The sequence below is a fragment of the Geotrypetes seraphini genome, chromosome 3 (genome assembly GCF_902459505.1).
Source record: "Geotrypetes seraphini chromosome 3, aGeoSer1.1, whole genome shotgun sequence".
Taxonomy (NCBI): Eukaryota; Metazoa; Chordata; class Amphibia; order Gymnophiona; family Dermophiidae; genus Geotrypetes; species Geotrypetes seraphini.
The window spans coordinates 89,184,727-89,212,264 of record NC_047086.1 but is presented as its reverse complement, the minus strand read 5'-3'; the positions used below and the strand labels follow the sequence as shown (position 1 = coordinate 89,212,264).

The 27,538-nt window shown below is 42.3% G+C and overlaps 1 protein-coding gene across 4 annotated transcripts in view; it reads right to left on the bottom strand.

Annotated features, from left to right (window-relative positions):
• GRHL1 (grainyhead like transcription factor 1) overlaps window positions 1–27,538 on the bottom strand; it is a 218,292-nt gene that overhangs the window by 68,970 nt on the left and 121,784 nt on the right. For all 4 annotated transcript variants that reach the window (XM_033938889.1, XM_033938886.1, XM_033938888.1 and 1 more), the window contains exon 9: window positions 4,719–4,877. In XM_033938889.1, coding sequence (XP_033794780.1) covers window positions 4,719–4,877 — 159 coding nt within the window. The remainder of the gene's footprint in view (window positions 1–4,718; window positions 4,878–27,538) is intronic.

Here is a 27,538-nt window from a genome sequence, read left to right as displayed (position 1 = left end):
CAGAAGACAAGATCCCTGTGGAATCCCGTTTGCCACTCGTGCCAGTATAGGGCCTAACTGTTCGGCGAATTGTTTATAAAAACAACCCGTGTATCCATCCAGACCCGGTGATTTCCCATTCTTCAACTTCTTAATCACTCCCATAATTTCCGTCACCTTAACTGGTTCCTGTATGTATTCTCAATCAGATTCAGACAAAATCGGTAGGGGGACAGAATCAAGGAAAATAGCCTGATCTCCCTGGTCAACCGGGTCTGGAGGGCCGTATAATTGAGAATAAAAGGCCAAAAACTCACTTCTAATATCCGAATCTACCACCTTCAGAGCTCCCGATGGAGCTCCTCGTATCCGAGTGATAATAGCTCTATTCTGTTTAATCCTGATATATCTAGCTAAATGAGCTCCCGCCTTATTACTATGTTCGTAAATTTGTAGACGGAAGTGTTCTCGCATCTTCTCAATATCTTCAACCTGAAGTTGGTACAATTCATCTCGCGCCCTTTTTAATTGAGTCAATACTGTCGCGTCCCGTATTTCCTGATGTGTCCTCTCCAACACTGTCAGTCTCTGACGCAACTGGTAGAATCTCTGGGTTCTTTGGCGTTTGTATCTAGCCCCCCATTTAATAAGTTCCCCACGAACCACTACTTTCAAAGCATCCCATAATATAGCGTCGGTGACCTCCCCATTATCATTCAATTCTAAATATTCTGTTATAGTATTTGCTACCGCTGCAACAACTGGTGGAGATCCCAAAAGCGAATCATTGAGCCTCCAGTACCTGTAGCCTCCCTGATCCAACACACCAGTGCAGGCCACCCAGATGGGAGCATGGTCCGATATATGCAGGGGCTCTATTTTTGCCCGGGATAACCCTCCCATCTGGTTGCGATGTATCCACAACCCATCCAATCTAGTATATGTATTTTGAGCATGGGAGTAAAATGTGAACGTTTTCTGAAAACCATGAAGCAAGCGCCAACAGTCCACTAAGCCCAAGGAAGACATCAATTTGCCTAAAGCCCTAGCAGGACTGTTTAAGGATCTACGCCCCCCCCTCCGAGTGATCTAATACTGGATCTGGGGGGACATTAAAATCACCCCCTAGATATACCGCCCCTTTAACAAAAGAGCTCAGATTGGATTGAAGACCTCGAAAAAAGGTAACCTGACCGGAGCACGGACCATAGATATTGATGATAGTCAGCAGTTGGCCTTGTAACACTCCTTGCACTGCCAGACATCGCCCCTCTTTGTCTCTATATATATTGTCCACCTGAAGACCCAATCCCTTTCGCACCAATATGGCCAGCCCTCCTGCCCTTTTAGTGGCTCCCGGTCCTTGATGTGTCCAAATCAAATCAAATTGGGGTCTTTGAAGGAGACCAGTGTCCCTGGGTCTCAAATGCGTCTCTTGGAGCAAGCAAATATCCCATTTCATACGTCGTAATTCTCGAAACACCATGCTCCTCTTGCCGGGACTATTTAGCCCATTAACATTCCAGGATCCAATAAGAATCTCTGATTCCCCATCCCCTACTCTCTGCCCGGCCAGTCATGCCGTTTAGCCAGTCCCCTCCCTCCCCCCTCCCCCCTTCGTTTAGCCGAGCTGCTTAACGCAGAATCAGCCATTATGAGAAAAGTACGTCATAACAAAAAGGCTCATCTTGATCGCTATCTTAATCTCTACAGTCACATACTCTATTCGTCCCTTTCCCCTACAGTCCTAAGTTAACTCCCATTCATTCAACAATCTCACTGTCCCGATACAATCGACCATCCAATATTATTATTATAAGTCCCACTAACCACATAATGAAATACAACAAAAGTATGATTCCCTGCCATCAGTATCTAGAAGATGCAAGATATAATTAGAAGCTGGAATCCAAGAGGAACTGACAAGTTCAGGGAGGAACAGCTAAATATAAACATAGCCAACCTGGGATCTCGCCCTAACAGTGAGCTGCTGTTCCCCATTCATACCACTCACTCATTCATCAACCCCTCCCATCCACCCCCTACCATCACACAACAAATATCCAAACAGACTGAACTGTAGACTTAGAAAAAGCATTGTAAAAAAATCAATGGAAATAAAACCAGCACACAATGTAAAAGCAAATACTGGTCAGATTACTGCCCATGATGGGCTCTTAATAACCAACCATTCTAATCATGTAGGAGCTCTCATAATTATAATCAGAGAGTTAGCTAAGAAATAGCTAAAGGGAACTCCTCAGTATCCAACAGTGAGATAAAACCCAACAGGAGAAGTCCATGCCAAGAATAATATGACAGTTCAGGTGCCAGATGTTGAAGGCTGAGGGATCTCTGTTGAAGCACGGTTATCCCTCGGGATAGAATTATCCGGATCCTCTGCAGGGCTCAGATCACGACTGTCCCTAGGCATCCGGCAACCCAAGTCTTTCAGGGCCAGCCAAGCATCAGCCAAAGAATCCACCCGGCGACGTTTCCCATTTACAGTAAGCAACAACCCAAACGGGAATAGCCAGCGATACCGGTATCCCTCAGCCCGCATGAGTTGAGTCACTTCTTTAAAAGCCCGTCTTTTTTGGAGGGTCGCGGAGGCCAGATCCTGGTACACCCCTACCGCTACGCCTTGCCAGGTAAAATTAGGGTGACGTCTGGCCGCTTGAAGAATCCGCTCTTTAATCGGAAAGTCCCCGAAACAGGCTATGGCCGGGCTGGGCCTAGACTCCGATGAGCACGTTGTAACACAATAACGCTCGAGTCCTCTCGATCCTCTTCCTGTAGCAGGGCAGTGTAAAAATCCTGTATCACTATCCGGGCCTCCTTGTAAAGCTCCGTGTCCGGAAAGCCTTTAAAACGCAAATTAAGGCGCCGAGAACGATTTTCCAAATCCTCTATTTGAGTCCGCAAGTCTTCTAGCTGGGACACCGCCTCGTGCAACTCGGCGGATTGTGCATGCACGGTGGCCTCCACGTGCGTCAATTGGCCCTCGTTCGCCGACACCCGGGTGTCCAGTTCGCTCACCTCTGATCTTATCTCGGCCAGGGCCACCCGTACATCTGCTCGTAGCCCCACCATTTCCTCTTTCAATTCGCGGAACCACCTCTCCAAGTTCCCTTCCAAGTGTTGGGCTCCCGGATCAGTGTCTGCTCCGGTGATCCGGCATGCTTAGGCCCAGGTTGCTGCGCCATCTTAGGAGGGGCCGTTGGGGACTCAGAAGCTTGCGACCTCGTTTTTACGTTCACTGCTCCCGGATATTGGAATTTCGCTAACTTTTTCCTGCTCGCCATGCAATCACGCTGATACTGCACCCGCGACACCGCTCTCTCAGTGCTGTAGAAAGATTTTATTGAACTGGCAGTATCGAGCCCCTCTGGAGCTCGAAAATTAAGCGGCCATACTTCGCAATGACGTCACTTCCTCCCCCTCAGTCTTTTTTTGACAAGTCTGCCTGTCTTTTCATTTTTTTCTATGTGCACAGCAAAATATTTTCAGACTGTGTTCAGGTTTTTCAAACTTGATTCTGATTTTCAGATGTTTTTGGTTCATTTCATTGATTCATTTTAATAAATACAAAATGTAATGTGCATTGAAAATTTTTTATAATGTGTTTGAATCAACTGTGTATGTTTTAATTCATAGGTTGACATGCACTCATATCAATTTTGCTTGCACGGATTTTTTTTAATGGTGAACTAATGAACAGAATATGTGCTAATAAATCCACATTCCTATTACCTGGGTGAAATCTTTTTAAAACTTTCTTTCCGCATCTATAAAATGAGGTATCTAAATGCAAGTACATCTCTGTTTGGGACTTTGTTTTCCCTATATCCTAATTCATTCACAAGGGAAGATAAAGTATGGCACAGGCACAGCCTTAGCTGTGCTTGAATGGTTTAATATTCCACTTCCCAAACAAGCACAAACACTAACCAGATGGCACATTTTTTACTCTTCAAGATTTTGGCAAGGAAATCCTCATATCCCCTAGCATAACAAGGGTGGCGCGGTAGAGGCAGTTCATCCCAGGTGCAGGTAGTGAAGGGGTGTGTGAAACGGTTGCAGGGCTGCGACCCGCATTCACTTGGCCATCAGATCCACCGGTCCCTGTCATCTCTGATGTCAGTTTCCTGTTCCAGGTTAGGGGATCGGCAGAGCCAAAGGTCATTCACATAGGGCCCACGACCGCTCTATGCTCCCCCCCACAGCCTAGAGGAGAGAGTGTGCTTCACCCCAGGTGGCCGCCAAACCAGGTACACCGCTGCTTATATTCATTTAATTTCCCAGAAAATGGATCTAACTGAACTTAACAGAAATACTTTAAAAACCAATAGGAGGAAATTTTTTTTCACTCAGAGAATAGCTAAACTCTGGAATGCGTTGCCAGGGGATGTGGTAAGAGCGTAGCTGGTTTTAAGAAAGGTTTGGACAAGTTCCTAGAGGAAAAGTCCATAGTCTGTTATTGAGAAAGCCATTGCTTGCCCTGTATTGGTTGCATGGAATATTGCTATACCTTGGGTTTTGGCCAGGTACTAGTGACCTGGATTGGCCACTGTGAGAATGGGCAACTGGACTTGATGGACCATTGGCCTGACCCAGTAAGGCTAGTCTTATGTTCTTAAGTTTTTATGCTGTGCCAGGAATCTACAGCCATCAGTCTCCATTTCCTCCATACTCTCCCTCCAACCAGCCCTCATCAGATCCTGCAGGAGCTATTCTACCTTGTCACAGAAGACTTTAATCTGGCAGTAGGCCCTGTGGACAGGTTTGTTGCTCCTGTTGTTGTAGCTGTATGTGTCAATCTGCAGGTACAGAGGCAGTCCTTTTACACCTTTCTGAGAAGAGAAGTCAGTACTCAGGCAGTTCACAGAAATGAAAACCTACAAAAAAGAAAAAAAGGTGTTCAGATAAGCCACTTATCAAATGAACTACCTTAACCCATCCCTCCATGTCATAAGAGAGCAGCCTTTAACTATTACTTAAAACACATCTTCAAGTTCATGCAAACTTCAATAGACAATAACATCCCATATTTTATTACTTTCTCATAAAACCTGAATAATACAAAATCCCACCCTTCATGTCATAAGTCAGCATGCAGGAGGAAAAAGAGAGTGTTGACAACTGTAGACAATCTCCATTATTTTCAGTCCATGACACTTCCAAGAAGTTTACAGCTGCAAACATCCTTGGACAAATTCAAGTCAGACCTCAAAACTTTCCTTTTCAAAGATGCCTATTCTTAAAATTATTTTTTTTTTCAGCAATTTGGGAGTGAGTTTTGTGGCCTTATTACCTTTTCTTTCATTTTCGCCCTATACTTTATCCTAACTTACGATTGTAGCTCTACCCTTCATACCTACACTGCGTTGTCTATATGCTTTGTTAAACTGTCCACCCTTCCTACCTTATAAATTAGATTGTAAGTCGCCCAGAAGATTAGTCCATTGGGTGGGATATAAAGTCCCTAAAACTTTGAAACTTGGTATGCAGGAGATAGATTTCCATACAACTGAAGCAGCATGCATGTATATCTATCCAATATATGCTGACTAGGGATATCCTGAAAAACCTTTAATAATGGTTTTTGTGGTGACTAGAAGTTGCCTACCCTGAAAAAAGATGAGAAGTACAGCACCACCCCCCCCAGCCAGTGATCAGTTCCATCTTTTGCACCCTTCTCACAATTTTATGCAGAGGTATACAAAGTAAATAAATAAATAACATATATATAATGAAAAATGTATTTAAGCTTAATTATTAACATTATAGATCATAATTGCTTTAAGACATGTTGATTTTCAGAAAAGGTTAGGTTTGAAGAAATATAAACTTGCAAACAAGAAGCAGTGAAACAGCACATCCCAGGCTGAATGCGCCCATGAAGGTCTAAAGAATATTCTCCAGAGTGCTTTAGCAGTTATTAGCACAGTCTGTTTCAAGTTTATTGTGTATTTGATTAATCTCTTGCTCAAATTTCTAAGCGATGAACATATCTTTAAAATTACAGATAATAAGGGGGACAGCAAAAACAAATAGACACTGAGCAAAACATAACAAATTGAATAACAGTAAAAACAAAGGGAAAGAATGGGTAAAGAAATACAAAATTGTTAATAGAAAAGAAGACAATTATGGTAAAAAAACAATAGTAAGTAGCCTTATAAGAGGTTCATTTTTATTAAGATTCAAATAATTTACCAACTCTTGCAGCACCCTAAATAACAATACATGTTCTTATACTACCTTCCTCTGACTCCCACTTCTCTAGCAATACCCTCTGCATTCTTCCCGAAGGAAGGAAGAAAATCACATCAAAACAATTCCTCCTACTCCCATATCCCTGATGTACAGTACTAAAGACAAATCATGAATTCTAGGAGGAAGATAGCCCTTCCTCAATATCCCAACATAAGTACAGCTCATTCAGCACTGACAACAGTACTGTCTCGGCGCCATAACCGGTACAGAACCTGAACTGATACTCATCCAAACTTGAGTTATCACCCATAAACTGCAAGAACTATCTGGCTACCAGTAGCACAGTAAGGGGAAGCTGGTACCTGAGGTGGAAGGAAGATGGCATCCAGATTCCCCCCTCCCACTAGCATTGGGGAAAGGTCTTCGTCTTTTAGGGCTAGATTCACTAACCCCTAAGTCTTGTCACCGATCCATTCCTGACTGCATGCAGACCAACAAATTCATAAAAGGCCTGCATGCAAATGGGGATGATCAGTGACACGCCCCCCACCCATGGCCAAGATCGCTAGAAAGTGACCCCGGAACATGCGCAGACCCTGACTAGTGACAGGAGAAGCTGCCTCCTGTCACTGCTGTCAGGGTTTCTGCTGGCTTTTTTTTTTTTTTTAATTTCTTTATTCATTTTAAAGCCATAAGTAAGTGCAAAATAAAATACAATCATATAATTCTATAAAAGCACTAAAATACAATTACAATTATAATGTATGACAAAAAGATTATCTCACCCCCATAATTATATCTAAGAACTACACTTAAAATATCAGGCCTATTTAAAAAAATGAAAAAAAAAGCCTCCCAAGGGGGGAGGAAGCCAAGGCGCCTGAGCCATTCGGGTCCTTAGGCTCCTCCTTGTGCAACACATGATGCACTGGGGCAGAGACAGATGCGTCGCTGGTCCCGGAGGAGCAGGAGGGACTGAGCACCCCTCCTGCTCCCAACTTTGAGGTAGGGGGGTGGCAGGCTGGGCTGTGCCCGGCTAGTGGTGGGTCAGTCAGAGGTGGGTTGGAGGCCTACAGAGCAGGAGGGACTGGGCACCCCTCCTGCTCCCAACTTTTAATGGGGTGTCAGGTCAGGCCATGCCGGGGGTGGGTCATATCATGTCGGGGGTGGGCCATGCTGTGCCGGTCAGGGGGTGAGTCAGTTGGTGGCAGGAAGGAGTTGGCATCCCTCCTGCCATATTCATGCGGGTGGGGAGGGAAGCATTGGGTGGTGGCAGGAGGGAATGAGCATCCCTCCTGCTATTTGTGGGTTGCTGGGAGAGCCCTCGCGTTTGTCGGGGGGGGGGGGGGGCCCTTGGCTGTTTTTTGACAGGTCTGCCTGTCTTTTCATTTTTTTTTTTATGGGCCAGATATTTTGCGTGTGTAACACACGCAAAATATCTGTGCCATGGAAAAAAATGAATAAAAAAGACAGGCATGCCTGTCAAAAAACTCGCAGACCTGTCAGTTACCGACAGGCCTGCAGCAGTCAGGTTTGCCAATAGTAAAAGCCGATTCAAAATAGCCAAGCAATTGTTAGTGAATCAATCGCTTGGATATTTTGCATGGGGTTTTACTAATTTGCATGGGAGGATTGGGATCGGATCGCTGCAGGCGTTAGTGAATGGGGTTGGAGGGAAATCTGGTTGTAAAGGGCTCGCAAACCGATCGCTACACGATCGGTTTGCTTTGTGAATCTAGCCCTTAGTCTTTACCAGCAGTAAGCAGGAAATCCTCCCCACAGCGTATGCCAGCCCTGAGCTCTGTGTCTGATGTAACTTCCTGGTCCTGTAAACAGGAAGTTATGTTAGCTGGAGGGCTCAGAGTTGGTATGAGCAGTGGAGAGAAATTCCTGCTCAATGCCAGAAAAACTAGACTTTGAGAAGTCCATAACCAAGTCAAATATCTTCCAGTAAAATCTTCCCTCCTCTAGCCTTTCATGCCCCACTTATCTCTACCGTATCTCCCATTCCTTGAGCAGCACCCTCAACATTCTCCTCCCTTTCTTATACCAAGAAACCTATTTTATTCTCAAACCATATCGCAAAGTCTATAACCTCTACATTCACAATTTCTGATTTTAATCTCCTGGATGTCTCCTTTGACCATTTCCTCAGTAGGGGAAATAAAGTGTTACAGTGCCCTCCCATGCTTTCTACTAACTCATTAATATACTTCTTTTTTGCTGCACATTTTACTCATTTTGTCTTGATTTTTCAGACTACCTGTCCTCCATTTACATTTCAATCATCTATTGCTCTGTTGAAAGCTCTCAACGTAGTTGAAAACCACAGGATAGACTGGGAGTAATGATTCTTCTGCTTCCTTAGAGGCACCGCTGCCTTGAAGGTTAATGCCAACTGTTTATTCCATTCTACCACTTAATCTACTGGTTCCAGGCACTTTTCATGCACTTCTTCATTTACTTTCCCAATATTGCCTAAGCTGAACAATAAGTGGAGGTGATATGACCATAGGACTGGTTCATTCATTAACCTTTGTGGCTCACTGGTAAAGCTGCTGCCTCTGCACCCAGATGTTGTGAGATCAAATCCAAGTGCTGTCACTTGTGACCCTAGGCAAGTCACTTAGTCCTCCAGTGCCCACTGCTTTGAATGCCAAAGACACAAAAAGGCAGTACACAAGCCCCCATTCCCTTTCCCTACTGTTCAACCTTCCTCCTCCCTTTAATGAACAATAAGATCAATTTCTTGACCCTGTCATTTCCATGCTTTCAAATATTTTAAGTATCCCTTTGTTTCCAATTATTTTTGATACAGGAGTTTTCCCTGCTCGTTTTGACTTGCTACACACTTGGAATATGGACTGGGATCCAGTGGCATGAATGTTCAACTAGCAACTAATCTGGATCCTTTCAAACTCACTTTGTTCCATTCATTGCTCTTAGGGCCCTGATTCCAGTAGGTATTTCCATTGCATGAAAACTATGATTTCCTCACTACCACGCAAGAGCTATGAAGACAACCTCTGCTGCACCACCCCAGCTCCAGATAACCCTACAGAGAGCAAAATCTGATCTGGGAATCTAACTCGGGTCTTTCTCATGGCAGTGCACAGCACTGATATTGAGGCATCCCCAACCCTCTTGTACAACTTGCCATTTTTTCCCGACTCCCTTTTCATCCCTTCTAATGACCAACTCTGTTTTGTATCATCAGCAAAGAAACATATTTTCTTTCAAGTTCCTCAGCAGCATTGTTCATAGGAATACTAAAAAGACCCATTCCACAGCTTGCAAGTTAAGTAATTCCAGGAGAGAGATTATTGGCCAGTCCTGGATTCTCTAAGAACCACATCCTGATGCATTATGTGACCCACAACACCAATTTAATGAGTGTAATCAGGGACTACAAGTACCATACTGCTTTGGGATGCGAGTCAAAACCAGAGCTTACAAAATAATAATCTGCCTCCTGAGAGTATACAAGGCAGCATTCCAGTACAAGGCCTTGGAGTTTAACCAATCGTCACTGTGTTTTAATCAAATGGATTCCCCTAACCACCAATTTCTTCACCATGCTGCAAATGATTTACCTCTTCACATGATTATTTATACTCTACACTGCAAAGCTCCAATGACATTGTTTTCTTAAATTTTTGGATTGCACTGTTCTGGGTGCCCCCCACAGGTTGCTTTCAAAAGCACAGTGATGTAATTATATTTTTGTAAAGAAGTAGAAGTTTCACAAAGAGCTAGATTCACGCCTCATCAATCCTATCTGATCCGTGGGAGATCTATGGCAGGCAAATGGGGGGCGATTGTAGGCATGCCCCACACCAACCACACGGATTGCTGCAGAGCGATCCCGGAATATGCGCAGACCATCTTCTTTGTCTGTAGATGGTCTGCACATGTGCTGACCCTCCGTAGGACTGCTCATTGGTTGATCTCCCCACACTTCCTGAGGTGGAACAGAAGACAGGCTCGGTCCTACCCTACTACATCCAGCAGATTACCCAGCTGCGACAAGAAAATTCTCCCCACTCAGGCCCAGCGTCTCACTGCTAAGATTCTCATGGGCATGGGTGTTAAAGTTGGCTATGTGCATTCAGGGACACTCCGCCTTATTACAATCACAAAGATAATAATGGTCGGGATGAGTTTGCCATATAATATCTCAGGTTCTGGCAGATTTCCCTTTCCTCATCTCCTGACACCAACCACATTCTGACTTTTGCCAGTGCAGAGCCCAGCAGAACTAGCCAACACTTCAAGCAAGGCTCAGCCCGTCTCGTAGCAGCAGCGAATGCATGCGCTCCCCCATCCAGCTGGAGAGGTTTTTGCAAGTAATTTTTTGGAGGCTTTACTTTTGACTTTTACTCGCAAGCCCATGGTTTTAACCCGCGGGTTTAAAGCGGGGCTGCACTGCGGCGTGTTCTGGAATAAAACAGAACACGCCATAGTTTAGCCCTACTTTAAACCCGCTGGTTAAAACCATGGGCTCGCGAGTAAGATGTCTGCATACATCATGTGAGAGCAGGGCGGCAGAGAGGAAGGGTAGCAGAGAGCAGGACAGTTGAAATGGACATGAGCAACTGGTCCCCAGCAATCGCTTCTTTTTTGATCGGCCAGCCCAGTTGGTGTTCCTGATTTTGTTTAGTGAATTGCTGCATTCCTACTTTGCATGCCATTTCCATCATTTGCATGTACAGATCGGATCGGAGGTTGATCAGCCTCAAGGTTAGTGAATCGAGTCGGAGGAAAATCGGTGCACAATCGGTACACAATTGGTACACAATCGGTGGGTTTAGTGAATCTAACCCTAGGATTGGTAATTTCTTTATGGAGGGCAGATTGGTCAAACCTACTGTTGCATTGGGAAACCTGTTCTCAACAGTAGCAGGCTGTGAATATATGAACACAGATGTACATGCTGCAGCTCTGCAAATCTCCTCCATGGATGGTCTCAGTTGGGCTACCACAAATGCTATAACTCTGACATTATGAGCTGTGACATGATCCTCAAAAGTCTGCCTCAGCCCAAGTGAAGGAAGTACAGTCTAAAAGCCAAAAGGAACAAAAAGCTGTATGCACTTTCTAAAGACTTTAGTCCATTCCAGATGGAAGGCCAAGGCTTGAGGAACAATATTGGTGGAGTCTATCTGCATGTCAAATCTGGGACACAGGTACAGCCATAGCGAGGAGTGAGCCTAGTGATATCATCAGAAAAGGACCCTGCTCCTTTAAATCAGAGTCCCTGCAATGGTATGCATCCGTGGGTGTGTGCCCAAAGGGCCGTGATGCCCCTTTGGTACAATTTAAGGCTCAGAGGCAGGAACTTTGCTTCTTTTAAGTAATGGGGAGATGGAAGATCATAGGTGCAGGTGCTAGAGAAGGAGTTGGGCAGGTCTCTCAGCTGACAAGGCACATGGATCAACATGTCAGTGTGGTGAAACTGCTTCTGTTAAACCTAATTCGGTTTCCTGTTGAAACTTCTCTCCGATCAGGTGAACAAACTCCACCCTCCCAATCTGCTGCAATATTAGGAAAGTAGTTCAGCCTCCAGAGATGTTGCTTTGTCTGGTGGCTCTTCTCTTATGTCTACTAAGAAAGAGAGTGGCAGCAAACCTTTACCTAATCCTAGGGTTACCACATGGCTCCAGAAAAAGGAGGATGGATTGAGACATTCAGGTTTTACTTCCATTGTTTTCAACGAAAGAAAAGCCCAGATATTTCTATCAGTCCTCCTTATTTCCGTTGCTTTAGTGGAAATAAAACTCGGATGTCTCAATCTGTCATCCTTTTTCTGAAGCCACGTGGTAACCCTACCCTATACCTGTTAAATTTATGCTTGTTACAATCTCTGGTTCACTTTCAAATACAGCTGAGGTGTTTTTGAAAGGTGTTTGGCCTGCAGTACCTCAAATAAAGAATACTATGTAGGGTAATCTGGCTCAGCTGTGCAAATTTTCTCAAGATGCTTCAGCTAGGATTCTTGAGCATGATAAAGAAAATTTCTAATGTTGTGGAGCATCTAACTAAGGGCACGGATCGAATCCGATCCATGAGGGATCCAATCCGATCCGTGTCCGGGGGGCTGATTCACGAATCGCCCTCATGCAATGAGGGCGATCAGAATCACACCCCCAACTGCCTGCCCGGATCGCTCGCTCTATAGCGATCCCAATGCATGCGCAGACCATCTGTAGATGGTCTGCGCATGTGCTGGCCCTCCGAGCCCGGCAGCAAATTTTTTATTTTTTTACTGTTTTTAACTTTTTGGGAGCTCGTGGTATTAACCTGCTTTAAGCTTGTGGATTAAAACCACGGGCTTGCACTGCGGGGAAAGGTGGGAGAGTCAGGGCAGGCAGGAGTTTGGGGCAGGTGGGAGACGAGGCTGCAAGAGTTTGGGGCAGGCAGATCAGGGCAGCGGGAGAGTCGGGGCTGCAGGAGTTCGGGGCAGGCAGGAGATCAGGGCAGCAGGAGATCAGGGCAGGCGGGAGAGTCAGGGCAGCAGGAGATCCGAGCAGGCGGGAGAGTCAGGGCAGCAGGAGATCCGAGCAGGCAGGAAAGTCTGAAAGCAGGGCTGAAAGCAGCAGTTCAGGGCAGAGAGCAGAAAAACAGGGTAGAGAGCAGGATGGCAGAAGACAGGGAAGTCGGAAACCTGCCATCATTTGAATGCCGTTTCCCCTCATTTGCATGCGCGGATCAGAGGATGGACGGGACACAGGTTAGTGCTTAGTGAATCTAGCCCTAAAATTGAATCTTATCCTGTCCTTCACATCTGCAGCATGTGATAATTGCATTATAGAAAGTTATTTGCTTATTTGCATTTAGAGACTTTGGAGAACTCTACCAGAACATGTAATTTAAAAATACCTAATTTTCCTGTTACACATTACTTATCACGCTGTGAGCTTTTCACGATATATGTAAGAGTCATTCTGCAGTTTCCCAAGCCAGAAATTGTGGCTGTGGTTAATGCTCATTTGCCTAAGGACCCCAAAGTGATTAATGAAGGCAGTGCCAAGGATTTAATTACTACACTTGATAACTTAGAAGTCTCCTCATTTTTGGAATCATCTCAGGATTTCATTACTAAGAGATCAACTTAGACTGCAGTACTGCAGACTGAAGAATTAAAACTGGCCGTATTAAAGTTTTATTTTCCTAACAAGCAGGTTCCTTTCTGTGAACAAGTGGTTACAACGTTACCAAGTGAGGCCAGAGCAAATCAAATGAGATCGAAAACTTTCCTTCAGCTAAACCCTAGGCAGGGGTAGGCAATTCCGGTCCTCGAGAGCCGGAGCCAGGTCAGGTTTTCAGGATATCCACCATGAATATGTATGAGATGGATTTGCATGCACTGCCTCCTTGAGATGCAAATCTATCTCATGCATATTTATTGTGGATATCCTGAAAACCTGACCTGGCTCCGGCTCTCAAGAACCGGAATTGCCTACTCCTGCTCTAAGGCAACACTTATCAATCTTTTTTGGGCCACAGCACCATGATCATGGCTGCAGAAACATTTGCAACGCAGTCAAGGTGCATCATAATGATATATCTGGGCCGAGTCATGAACCCAAATGCTGTATGCATTCCATGTGACCCACAGTTTAAGAAGCCCTGGTTTAAGGCACTGGATTTGAGGGCTTCCTTTTTTCTGAAGTTTCCATGTAAATGTCTAGTCACTTAGAGGAACAACTGGTAGGTTGGTTGTTGTTTTTTTAAAGATTCTATTCAGATTGAGTTTCTTGAAGATAAGTTTCTTGTGTAACATGATAATGTCATTTAGCTTTGCTTTCTTTTTTTTTTTTTTTCCTTTTTAGTTATACACTTCTCCCTCCGTATTCACGGTTTCAGCATTCGCAGTTTCAATTATTCACGGTTTCTAGCTTGCTGGCTCTTCCCCCCCCCATGACAACAGCTTGCATAGAGAAATCGCCGATTCCAAGCTTTTACAAAGAAAAGTTGCTGATTCCCGGCACTTTCTTCACTATGTTTTGCCTCTCCTTCAGGAGCAGGCCAGGTCTCCCACCATGTTATTCGCGGTTTCACCATATTCATGACGGTTTTTAATAGAAAACAGCGAATAACATATGAAAAAGTTATTTGTGGTTTTTCTGTATTCACGGGTCTGTTAATCCCGTATCACAGTGAGAAGTGTAGTGGGTTTTTAAAATTTCATTTTAAGCTTCAGTAGAAAATTGTTCCTCCATGAAATATACTTGATGCTACTAAATTGTGATTTTGTGTTAAAAGAAATTGTCTTTATATATTGTGTATTGTAATACATTTAAAATTCAGAAAAAAAAAAAAAAAGGCCAAGGCTTTTTTGCAATCCAGTTTGCAAACATGAGGCCTAGGAAAAATACTGGTGGACAATTGACTGGGTAAGAGGGAACTTTTGCTAAATATGCAGAACCACTCTTGTTTTACAGTTTGGTGTAGGATGGATCAGTTACTAGAACCTGAAGCAACTATCACCAAAACAAAGATCTTGTAGGTCAGGTATTTCAGATGACAGGTGTTGAGTGGCTCAAAAGGAACTTTCATCAGCTGGGTTAATAAAACATTAAGGTCTCATGATATAGCAGAAGGCTTGATGGAAGCTTCAACAGAAAGAAGGGGGAGTAGAAAAGATGCTAGGTGTGACAGGGAGAGATTTTACCACCAAGGTTGAGGGGTTGCATGTCTGAAGCTTCAACTGGAGCACCAGCCCTGCATTTAATATCACTATGTGTAAACAATAAGGTTAAATCTATAAACCAGATGCATGCATTTTAGTGCCCCCTGTGAGTGTAAATTACAGGAACACTTAATGCTTGTGTGCATAAGTGTACACTTATCCGTGAAATTCCAGCAGAGCATCTGAGAGCTATTTTAAACAGAACTAATTACACATGTCCCTGCTACATTTATGCTCCCACCACAGGTTTAAGACATGTATGTAAATGTTAGGCTTGCCACTACCAGGTTACACTAGTTTTCTATAATGGAATCTGGACACTCAGGTTCCATTCTAGAACAGATTCCCACATGTCCTTGGGGCACCTAAATGAAGGATTCCAGTCAGTGGCTTAGCACGGATGGTAGGTGCCCGGGGCGGTGGCGCCCCACCCTCGCCTCTTCTCCTCCCACCCCCCACCACCGCTGTGCGTGCTCCCCTTCCCTGATACCTGTTTAGCTTCCCCTGTGCGAGTAGCATCTCTAACTTGCTGCCCGCACCAGTGTTGGCCCTCCCTCTGATGTCACTTACTAATCACGGAACCTGGAAGTAACGTCGGAGGGGAGCGCCAAAGCAAGCGCAAGCAGCAGGTTGGAGCTGCTTCTTTAGCTGGCAAGAGCTAGAGGTATGGTGGTGGGGAATTGAAGGCGCACACATGGCGGGGGAGGAGTAGGAAGGAGCGGAGGGGGGCATGGAGATGCCCCGGTGCCCCCACCAAGACGGCACCCAGGGCAGTCTGCCCCCCTCCCCTCTTTTACTACGCCATCACTTCCAGTTGTAGAACTGCCCCCAATTAGGGGCATTTTATAAACAATTTTTCACATGTAAAAGGCACTTATAAAACTACCCCATCTGTTATGCGCAAAAAGGTATATGAGATGACAAGGCACACGCTTTTACTTGAACTGTGTATAAGTGTGGTTGGGGTTGTAGTTTGGGTGAAGGGCACGCATGGTCAATATACACATGTTTTATAAAATACACATGTACTTCAATTATGCTCATTTACACTTGCTCAGGACCCATGTGCTTAGGAAGATGACTTGGAAACAAATGAGCACAATGTTTACATTAATTCTAGTTCTGATCTGCACCCGAGCAGATTAAGCAAACAATAAATACCTTTTACTGAAAAACCAAAAAAATTATTATGTATGTTTTAGTCTAACTCACTCAGAAAATTAATTAATTAAACATGGAGAGAAAAAGAGAATAGTTTTGTACATGTAATAGTATGACTTGTTGAAATCAACATTTTGGTTAGCCCAAAGTCCTCAGACTTGAAATCTTTACTCTTTTTATCAGAAGTCCTCTGCAGAGCAAGCTTCCTTGACAGAATTCTTGCTTTCTAAGCACGTCAACAGAACGGCTGGCTAGGCAACATCATCAAGCAGTCCTCATCCTATCTTAACTTCAGAAAACTAGTTAAAACCAACCTGTTTAACCGATTTGTAACCAAGAACTCTTAAAGCTTTACCCCTGTATTCTACTTACATGTACTCGGTTTCCCTATATTGCAATTTTAACTCTGTCTCTCTCCCTCCCTACAAATATTCATGTATTCAAAGACTTCATGTTATTTTCTTCGCTTACTGTCCAGCTCTTCTTATTGTAAACCACCTCGAACTACTATGGCTTTGGCGGTATATAAAAAATAAAATTATTATTGTTATTATTAATGGTATTAGTGGTGTAAAGGCGCCATCTGCTGGGTATTTAGAACTGTACACTTTCAAACCACCTCAGTTCATTAGCTTCTAGCCAGTTTCTTTTGTACCACACTTGCCTCTTATTTCTTTCATTTTTGAACACACCAGAACTTTTTCAGAATAATCTGGATTTATAAGGCTTTATTTTTAAAATTCTTTCCCAACATCCATACACTAGCAATGGATTATGGGTACATAGTAACAGACACAAAGGGCCTCTTCTATCAAACTGCACTAGCAGCGATTGGCTGGCCCAGTCCTTCTCTCCGACATCAGAATTGACATCGAAGGAAAGGTTTGTGGGCCGGCAGTGTGCAATCGCTGCACATGTCTGGCCCTTCCCTTCCCGGAGTTGCGGTGGGGGATAATTAAATGCGGGGGGCGGCGGTGGACCGGGAGGAGGAGAAATTGGATCAGCCCGAATACCCCCAACAGACGGTCTGCGTACCCTTAGGGTAAACGTACCGCAGGTTGAGAAACCTTGCACTTCACAGTGTAGGTTCTCTTCTACACCCATGTCTGAAAGACAATCCAATTACCTTCCCAGATGATGTAAAAACATAAATAACTGAATCTTTGTGAAGGTTATACCAAAATCAGATCAAACTGGAAGGTTCTAGTTTGTAATTGTACAGAATATTGTTCCTTTTTATACTTTAATGAAATGTAAAATCATTAAGTGTTCAAGGCTTGTGCAAATGAGGACTGAGTCTGCAGGGATGGGGCAGATACAGGGACAAACTTTGTCCCCGTGTCGTTCTCACTGTTTATTCTCCCCCTGCGGTGTTTTGTCCACAGTATTCCTGTTTGCACATAGTTTATAGCTAAACCTCTGCAAATACTGAAGTGGGTCACTACATTACTTTTATTGCATTGTTAGACAAAAAAAATTTCCTCAGAAAAAGGAAATGGATGACATATTCTGTCTCACATAGAGAAGACAGGTACATGATACTGGGCTAGATGGACCATTGGTTTGACCTAGTATGGCTATTCTTATGTTTTCAACAACTACAGAAATGTGTAAAAAATGGATTGATAAAGCAATATTAATGTTTGCATCAAAGTTACGGGAAAGAGATGAAGAAGAAAATGATAGATCCTTTTTGCAGAGGAAAGAAATATATTGACGAGGATGTCCATAAACTCTGTTGCAAGATACGGCAAAAAAATATTTGGAAGAGTAGTACGCAGGACTGTCCTGGAAAAGGTGCACAGCTCCATGCTATGACAGCAGATTAAGAAAGATTCAACCCTCATATGTCATCCCTGGCACTACCTAGATCCCACACCCACACACTCATAATGTTCTAGCACTTAGACATTCATTATTTATGTGAATGATTCAGTAGAAGCAAAACAACTACTAATGTTTATGTGCAAGATTGCTACATTACTAGCAAACAATATTTATAAAATCATTAAATAGACCAGAGTTTCTCCAACTACTTTAGATCATCCCCCTCCAAATCATCAGAATTAGTAAATTTAGTTTTTAAGTTATAGTAAAGCAAATGCTGAGAAGATAGGGCAGCTTCAGCTGATCTTGTCTATGGATTGGCTAACCTCAGCACAGATGCAGCAACACAGTCCACACCTCAAGGAAACTCTCTTGTGACCCAAAAGTGCAATGCCAAGAGGCAGTTGCTGGCCATGGCTGAGTCATGATCCCAATTAGGAACAGCTATTATGAGGTGTACACCTGAAATATTTTTCCCCTGGAAAACCTCCTTCCAGGTCTCATGCATCCTATATTACCATCTTTTGGATAACTGAGAAGATGGCAACTGCAAGCCAGAGAGATCTCCATGAATAGTATGGACCTAAGAGTACATTTAAGGCTACACTTCTAGCTATATCAGTCCCAGATACAAAATACATACCTGCATATAATATGTATACCACCTTTGACTGTAGTCAAAGAAAGGCAGTATATCAAATCCCATTCCATTAATTCAGCGGCTAGGGATGTATGATCATCTTTTTACTGACTGTATATACTCAAATATAAGCCTACCTGAGTATAAGCTGAGATATATTTTCCCCCATTTTGGGAAGAAAAATATTAACTCAAATATAAGTCAGGGAGACTTATATTCTAATATTTCTTTCCCCCTTGGTGTGCTTTTGCTACCTCGTGTGATGGGTATTTCTATGCTTCCCTCCCTCTCGCTTTAACCAACACTTTTTCCAGCTATAATCTTACTTTCCTTTCCTATCCTCTCCCCGCCCCCCCCCCACCTGGGCTGATGACATCCATCTTCTTCTTCCCCCACCCTCCCGTTCATTGACTAGTATTTCTCTCCCTCTCCTAACCCCTTCCTCCCACAATGACTGACACTTCTCCAAGCCCTAATCTCACTCTCCTATTCTCCCTTCCTGCACACTGACATTCCATCTTCATTTTCCATGCCCTCCCTCCTCACACACACACAATGACTGGCATTTCTCTCCCTCTCCTACCCCTCTCCCTCCTACCCCTCCCTGCAATGACTGACATTTCTCTCAGCCATAATCTCATTCTCCTATCCCCCCTCCCATGTTGATGGCATCCTTCTCCTTCTTCCCCCATGGATAAAGGCATTGCCACTCTTACTTTCCCCTGGCTGCACTGACAGGAACTGTGCAGAGGGGATAGAAGAGTAAGATTATGGCTAGGAGAAGTGTCAGTCACTGCAGAAGAGAAGGGGGTAGAAGAAGAAGAGAAATGCCATAAGAACATAATATCCTTACTGGGTCAGACCAAAGGTCTATCAAAGGCTTTCCTATCAGGCTGCAGTGTGGTATAAGGATTTCAAATCTTTGCTATTTTCTTCAGTTTCTTATTTTCATTTTAGAAAACAATTGAAAACTTACTTATTTCAAAATTGTGGGGCTTCCAATTTCTTACTCATCATTATTTGTATTTTTAGTTAATCTTTTGTAAACCGCATAGAACATAAAGGTAATCGGTCTAGAAATTTATTTTATGTTATGTTTATGTTATGTTCCCTGTAAACTAAGAATAAATATATTGAAAATGCGTTTGTGAAATTCAGTTATAAGCAGGGATTCATCCAGACCACATATACCTAGAAATAGCTGACATACTCAAAATCAAAAAAGATGGAAAGGAGAAAAATAAACCTCAATTGAGGGCAGTTGGGACTACACAAGTACCCAACCCTCCACTCATCATCACGGGTTTATAAAAAACTCCAAAACATGTATAAATAATCAATTCTCACGTTTTTCATTCATACAAAATCTTCTTTTTGTTATTTTCTCAAAGTCTTTTTTATAAATTCAATGTGAGTGTCAAGCAGTAGAAGGCCCGAATCCCAAACTTAACCATATTACTTGGCGAGGACTACAGCTGAATGCAATAAGTGTAAGCAGTTTTTAGAGATATAAAGCATACATATGGAATTATGAACAAATACACTCATCTGAAATCGAAGGTTTTCACCAAAGGCTTCCAATTCAAAATCCCGACAGAAAAGACTTTCTGTTTCGCCCAGCAAGGGCTACTTCAGGGGAAAAGTGCCAACTCAAATATCTCTCTGCTTCTTATTATCTGCTGGTGGTAAAGCCGACTCCTCTCAAGATAGTACTGGGACTGAGAGACGCGCCCGGCTCGAATAAAAACACGAACCGGGCGTCATCATCTACGTGATGCACGATAGGCTAAACACAAGCACTTCTGTTAAGCTCCCCAATAGACCACAAAAGGGACGTTAAAGGTAAATTTCAGAGAAACGGCTGCCATTCATAGGCTGTGTTTAAGCCGAATGGCTCTAAAGTTTGTAAACGACTAATCCATTGTTGTTCCTTCTGCCATAACATTCTTCTGCTGTCCCCTCTTCTCTGAGTCGGTCGCAATTTCTCAATGACCCAACATTTTAAATTCTCGAACTTGTGGCCAAATTGAGTGCAATGAGCAACTATCGGAGCTGTTAATTTCAAAGTATTCAAACAGCTTTTATGTTCAGTAATTCTAATGGTTAACGTCCGTGATGTTTGACCTATATATAAACGGTCACATGGACATTGAATGGCATATATCGTATTCACAGATTGACATGAGGTTGCATGATGTAAAACAATGCTCTTGCCATCACTAGGATTGATGAAACAGGAAATCGTCAACATTATGTCACAATTTGAACAATGGCCACAAGGTCTGTGACCTTTCTGAATATTGTTTAACTCTTCTCCTGTAAAATCTTCCTTAGACGTATGACAAAGCAAATCGCTTAAATTTTTGTTTCTTGATTGTGAGAAAATAAATCTTTTGTTTTCAAAACAAGGAAGCGTTTTTAATAGGGGAAGGTGTTTTTTGTATTTCTTGATCACTTGTGATGACATACGAGTTTGTTTAATCACACATGGAATTATGACGTCATCTGAATGAGGTTTTTTATAATCTAACAATGTTTCCCTAGGATTATGTAACGCACGTTTTTTGGCTCGTTTTACTATGTTTTTAGGATAATCTCTTGACAATAATTTTTGTTCCAATATCTTTGCTTCTTGAGTAAATTTATCTTTGGTGTTACAAATACGACGATATCTAAGGAATTGCGCAAAAGGAATACTATTTTTGAGATGAATAGGATGCATGCTGTTAAATTTAAGCAACGTGTTTCTATCTGTTTTTTTGCGATAGACTGAAGTTTCAATATACTGATCTTTCTTCTGGATTTCCACATCTAAAAAACTGATGTTCTCCATACTGTATGTCATGGTAAATTTAATGGAATGATGGCACTGATTTATTTTATCATTAAATTCTATGAGTTGTTGTATAGTCCCCAACCAAATGATAAAAATATCGTCAATAAATCTCCACCATTTCAAAACCTGGTGAAATTCTGGCATGATGTAAATCAGAGTTTCTTCAAACCATGACATATACAAATTCGCAATTGTTGGGGCGAATGAAGCACCCATTGCTATCCCAGACAGTTGCTTAAAAAATTCACCATTGAAAATAAAATAATTATTTTTCAGTGCTATTTCACAAAGATCCTTCAAAAACTTCGTGTGTGTATTATCTTGAACAAATTGCGAATTCCATAAAGCTTCCAATACTACAAGAGCTTCTTCCTGCGGGATGCTCGTATATAATGAACACACATCAAATGTGGCCATAATGCACTCCGTAGGTAATGCAGATTCTAACTCCTTAAGTAATTTTAAAAAATGTGTGGTGTCCTGTAAATATGATTTGATAGTTTTCAAAAAAACCTGTAATTGTTTATCTATGTATTTACTTGTTCTTTCCAATAGTGAATCCCGTGCTGATACTATTGGTCTACCTGGCGGCCGCTGGGTATTTTTGTGGATCTTTGGTAACAAATAAAATATAGGTACTTTGAAATGCTGAGGAGTGAGAAATGTAAATTCTTTTTTAGTAAGAAAACCCTTTTTCAGTGCATCTGTACAGATGTTAATAATCTTTTCAAAAATTTTCATTGAAGGATCTTGATCTAATTTAAGATATATATCGTGATTGTACAGTTGAGAGTTAGCTTCCGCAATATAGAGATCACAACCCCAAACCACCACTGCTCCCCCCTTATCGGCCCTTCTAATCACAATAGTTGGATCATTTCTCAGTTTTTGAAGGGCTTCATATTCTACTACAGATAGATTATGAAACCCCCTTTGAACTTTGGCTGTTTCATTTATGTTATACAATTCTTGAATCATAAGGGTTTTAAAAGCCACGATAACAGGGTTCAATGGGCCAGGGGGGTTCCATTTTGATTTAGGCTGTACACAGGACATATCTGATGTAGTGCTTGGATGTTCATGAAAAAAAGAACATAAATTCAATCTCCGTAAAAATTTTTCTAAATCAATTTGAGCTTGAAATGCATTATGGGCAACTGTCGGGACGAAGGTCAGTCCTTTAGATAATAATGATATTTCATCTATGGACAATACTTTCTTGGAAATATTAATAACTAATGATTCCGTCTCCTCTGTGTCCGGGCTCGTGACCGCCCCCGATATGACCCTCTGCCTCGAATGTTTCTTCCTCCTCGTGCGTGTCCTAAAGTTTGTCTGGTTTGGCCTTGATCCCCCATCTGGCTCCTCCGAAGTAGAGGTACTCTCACTATTTGCAATATCTGAAGATTCACCTGAAGTGGTAAACCTTACTGTTTTCGATTTATAATTAACACTCATCCATCTGTAAACATATCCTGTCTGGTAATCTTTTTGGTCTCTTTGGAACTTCTTAAGTTTGTTAGTTCTCACTTCCCTACGAAATTTGTCCATTTTAGAGTTAGAATCTAATAACTTATTTTCAAAATCATTGTTTTTACGAGCTTCTGTTATTAATTCATCATATTTTCCTTTATTCTCTTGAATCTTAGTTTGTAATGTTTTAATCAATAATAACATTAAGTCTAACGAGCAGCGGTTAAGAATCTGATTCCAAATTATTATAAAATCAGAATTATCCGTAAACATCTGTGGAGCTGTCCTCATTCTTAAACCACGTGGGATTATTTCATTCTTACAATATTCTACTAAACTAGCACTTTGTAATTCCATCTGTATTATTTGTTTCATTATTTTATCAATGTCCAACCATGCCAAATCGGTATCGTGTGTTGCTTCATTAGTAGAAAGTGCTGGTGCTTGCAATATTTCAGTCCTCTGACCATCCGAGAAGCCAAAGCCACTATCCCATAGCTGTGCCATCGCTAATTGCCTTAATTGTTGTTATACCACTAATAATTTGTTTAAGGCACAAATGTGGAACTAATAATAAATATATTGAAAATGCGTTTGTGAAATTCACAACCCTGTAAACTAAGGCCATTTTTACTAAAGCCATAAAAACCTCAATTTTATATTTTTTTCATTAATGGTCATGCACTATTGCTAGTAGTGTGTGGCCATTTTTTTAAAACTATGGCAGTAGTATTTACCAACACCCATTTTGTAGGCAATAAGGGCTCCTGCGTTATCTATGCATTAACCAATTAGCGTGCAGTAATGCAGATGCACTATTTAGGGCAGAGTCTACCCCGATACACCCCCTCAAAAGAAAAAAAAATCCATAAAATTATTTGGCAAATGGTTAGTGCCTACAAATTCTCAAGGTACCACATGATGCTATAGTGTGTCCTATGGTACTCCATTTTTCACTCCATTAGGTGTGTATTAGTGCCTAACACAGCTTAAATGGAAAGGGGATGGGATTTGATATACTGCCTTTTTGTGGTTACAATCAAAAGAGGTTTACATATTACATACAAGTACTTATTTTGTACCTGGGGCAGTGGAGAGTTAAGTGACTTGCCCAGAGTCACAGGGAGCTTGCAGTGGGAATCGAGCCCTGTTCCCCCTGGTTCTCAGAGTCCCAAAAAGAGCAGAGAAGGCCAGGTCTTCAAACCAAACAGACTTTAACAGCAACTTTACATACTGAACATTCATACGACTTGACATGGTGCAGTGTTTAAGCTAAAAAGCTTGCCTCAGGAGTCCTGAAAGGCACAACAGAGAGGACATTAAGCAATATACAAATATGCATAAATGTTCAGTATATAAGGTTACTATTAAAGTCTATTTGGCTTGAAGACCTGGCCTTCTCTGCTCTTTTTGGGACTCCTGGTGTTTGTGCAGAGATTGATATTCTCTTTTGGCTGGCCCCTGGTTCTTAGGCCACTGCACTAACCATTAGGCTACTCTTCCATTCTTACTTATATACATAAACAAGCCTTGTATACCCAAATTTTAGATTCCTTTATAGAATTTGGGGGAACAGTGCCTGTTCTCAGACTCATAAGCTGTGTGGTCCAATCAGATACCTGTGCACTTGAGGTCAGGAAAAGAGAAAGCAATAGGCACTGCGTTAGTTATCAACATACAAAGAGCATTATTTCTTTCTGTTCACATTTTCTTCAGCCAACAAACAGTCTGGCTCAAGTTGAGAGCATAAGGTACCTATTTCCTTGACTCAAAGATGATTTAAAAGTACCAGAACACTGGGCAAGACAATTGCCTGTGCCAAAAGTTACAATATCCCAATCCAGATAAAATTTGACTTAGCATAACGCACACACAGATGCTGCTTTGGAGTTCTGCTTTTCAGGTCTGCACCCCTTGAAGGAAAAAAAAGGCACAGTTCTGTGGGATTCACAGATCATTAGTGATGCAAGATAAGTAAGTGAGCCACACTAGCCCCGCCTAAAAAAAGGCAGTGGAAATAATAATAATACTAATAAACCACAAGCAGCTTTGAAGCATCCTGGACCTGTTAGGCAGGATTCCTCTCCAATGCTATTCTTCTAGGTCCAGTTCCTCATTCTTGACAGTTTTAAGACTTGCTTGCTTCCTTTCAAAGGGTTTCAGCTTTACCACCTCCTATAGCTAAGAGGTTTTGTGCTTTTATAAAGCAATGGAAGAAATACCATAACTAACCCTTTCATTTTCTGTTAATGCTTTGAAAATACGTGCAGTGCAAAACCTTCTGAACTGTATCACTACTTTAAAAAACAAAAAAGTGATGAATTTTTTTCCCCGTAAGATAAATTTTCAGGGCCATTTTACCAAGGTGCAGTAAATTCTAACCTGCTTACTGCAGTTTAAAATGGCATACTGCAGGACATGCAGAGAGGCATTGTGCAATATTTTTGACATGCATGTATACTAGAGTGCTGAAAAATAAAGGGTTCCTTTTACTAAGCTGCAATAGCATTTTTAGCACACGCAGCATTTTAGCGTGCGCTAAAACCACGCTACGCGGCTAGAACTAATGCCAGTTCAATGCTAAAACCGCTATCGTAGCTTTGTAAAAGGAGCCCAAAATTTATTTTATAGAGTGGGCATGTCTAGGGGCAAGGGAATGGGCATTTCTATGCTACTCAGTGCAGCTACATTACTGCGTGCTGATTAGCGAATGAGACCTTGCCACCTACAAAACAGATGGTGGTAAGTGATCATGCACTAATTTTTTTTAATGGTCGTACGAATAATAATAACAGTTTATATACCACAGGACTGTGAAGTTCTATGTGGTTTACAATGATTAAAAGCTGCACGTTACTTAAAGACCTAGATTTCAAACGTACGGACTTTAATGCAATGGGAGAGTTAGGATGGGAGGACATAAGAGAAGTGGAAAGACAGTGGTCTAAGCTGAAAGGAGCGATAAAAATGGCTACAGACCTTTATGTGAAGAAAATCAATAAAAACAAGAGAAAAAGGAAGCCAATATGGTTCTCTAAACTACTGCCGGAGAAAATAAAGGCGAAAGAGTTGGCATTCGTGAAATATAAAAAAACCCAAGAAGAGAAGTGCAGAAAGGACTACAGGGTGAAACTGAAAGAAGCCAAGAGAGAGATACGTCTGGGGAAAGCACAGGCAGAAGAACAAATGGCTAAAAATGTAAAAAAGGGAGACAAAAATTTTTTCAGATATATTATTGAAAGGAGGAAGATAAAAAATGGAATTGCCAAACTAAAAGATGCTGGGAACCGATATGTGGAGAGTGATGAGGAAAAAGCAAATGTCCTAAACAAATACTTCTGTTCTGTGTTCACACCACAGAAGAAAATCCTGGCGAAGGACCGAGATTGTCTGGCAAAGTTACACGAGAAAATGGAGTAGATTCTGCGCCGTTCACAGAGGAGAGTGTTTATGAGCAACTTGAAAAACTGAAGGTGGACAAAGCGATGGGACCAGACAGGATCCATCCCAGAATACTGAGGAAGCTCAGAGAGGTTCTGGCGGGTCCTATTAAAGACTTGTTCAACAAACCTCTGGAGACAGGAGTGGTTCCCAGGGATTGGAGGAGAACGGATGTGGTCCCTAGTCACAAAAGTGGTCACAGGGATGAAGCGGGAAACTACAGGCCGGTGAGCCTCACTTCAGTTGTTGGAAAAATAATGGAAGTGTTGCTGAAAGAAAGGATAGTGTACTTCCTTGAATCTAATGGGTTACAGGATCTGAGGCAACATGGCTTTACAAAAGGTAAATCGTGCCAAACGAACCCGATTGAATTTTTTGATTGGTGACCGGAGAGCTGGATTGAGAGGTCATATGCTAGATGCAATTTACTTAGATTTCAGCAAAGCCTTTGATACGGTTCCTCATCGCTTAGAATTACGATTAAGCGATTAATCAAATGAACTATTAAACTTGAAACTCATAGGAGGTTCTTGAACATACTTGAAGGGCTGAAGTTAGAACCCAAAGTGGTGAACCGGGTTAGAAACTGGCTTTCGGACAGACGCCAGAGGATGGTGGTTAATGGAAGTCGCTCGGAGGAAGAAAAGGTGAGTAATGGAGTCCCTCAGCGTTCGGTGCTGGGGCCAATCCTGTTCAATATGTTTATGAGTGACAATGCTGAAGGGTTAGAAGGAAAAGTGTGCCTTTTTGCAGATGATACCAAGATTTGTAACAGAATAGACACCGAAGAGGGAGTGAAAAATATGAAAAAGGATCTGCAAAAGTTAGAGAAAGTGTCTAATGCCTGGCAACTAAAATTCAATGCAAAGAAATGCAGAGTAATGCATTTGGGGATTAATAATCGGAAGGAACTGTATATGCTGGGAGGAGAGAAGCTGATATGCACGGATGGGGAGAGGGACCTTGGGGTGATAGTGTCTGAAGATCTAAAGGCGAAAAAACAGTATGACAAGGCAGTGGCTGCTGCCAGAAGAATGCTGGGCTGTATAAAGAGAGGCGTAGCCAGTAGAAGGAAGAAAGTGTTGATGCTCCTGTGCAGGTCATTGGTAAGGTCCCACTTGGAGTATTGTGTTCAGTTTTGGAGACCGTATCTGGCGAAGGACGTAAGAAGACTTGAAGCGATCCAGAGGAGGACGACGAAAATGATAGGAGGCTTGCGCCAGAAGACGTATGAGGAGAGATTGGAAGCTCTGAATATGTATACCCTAAA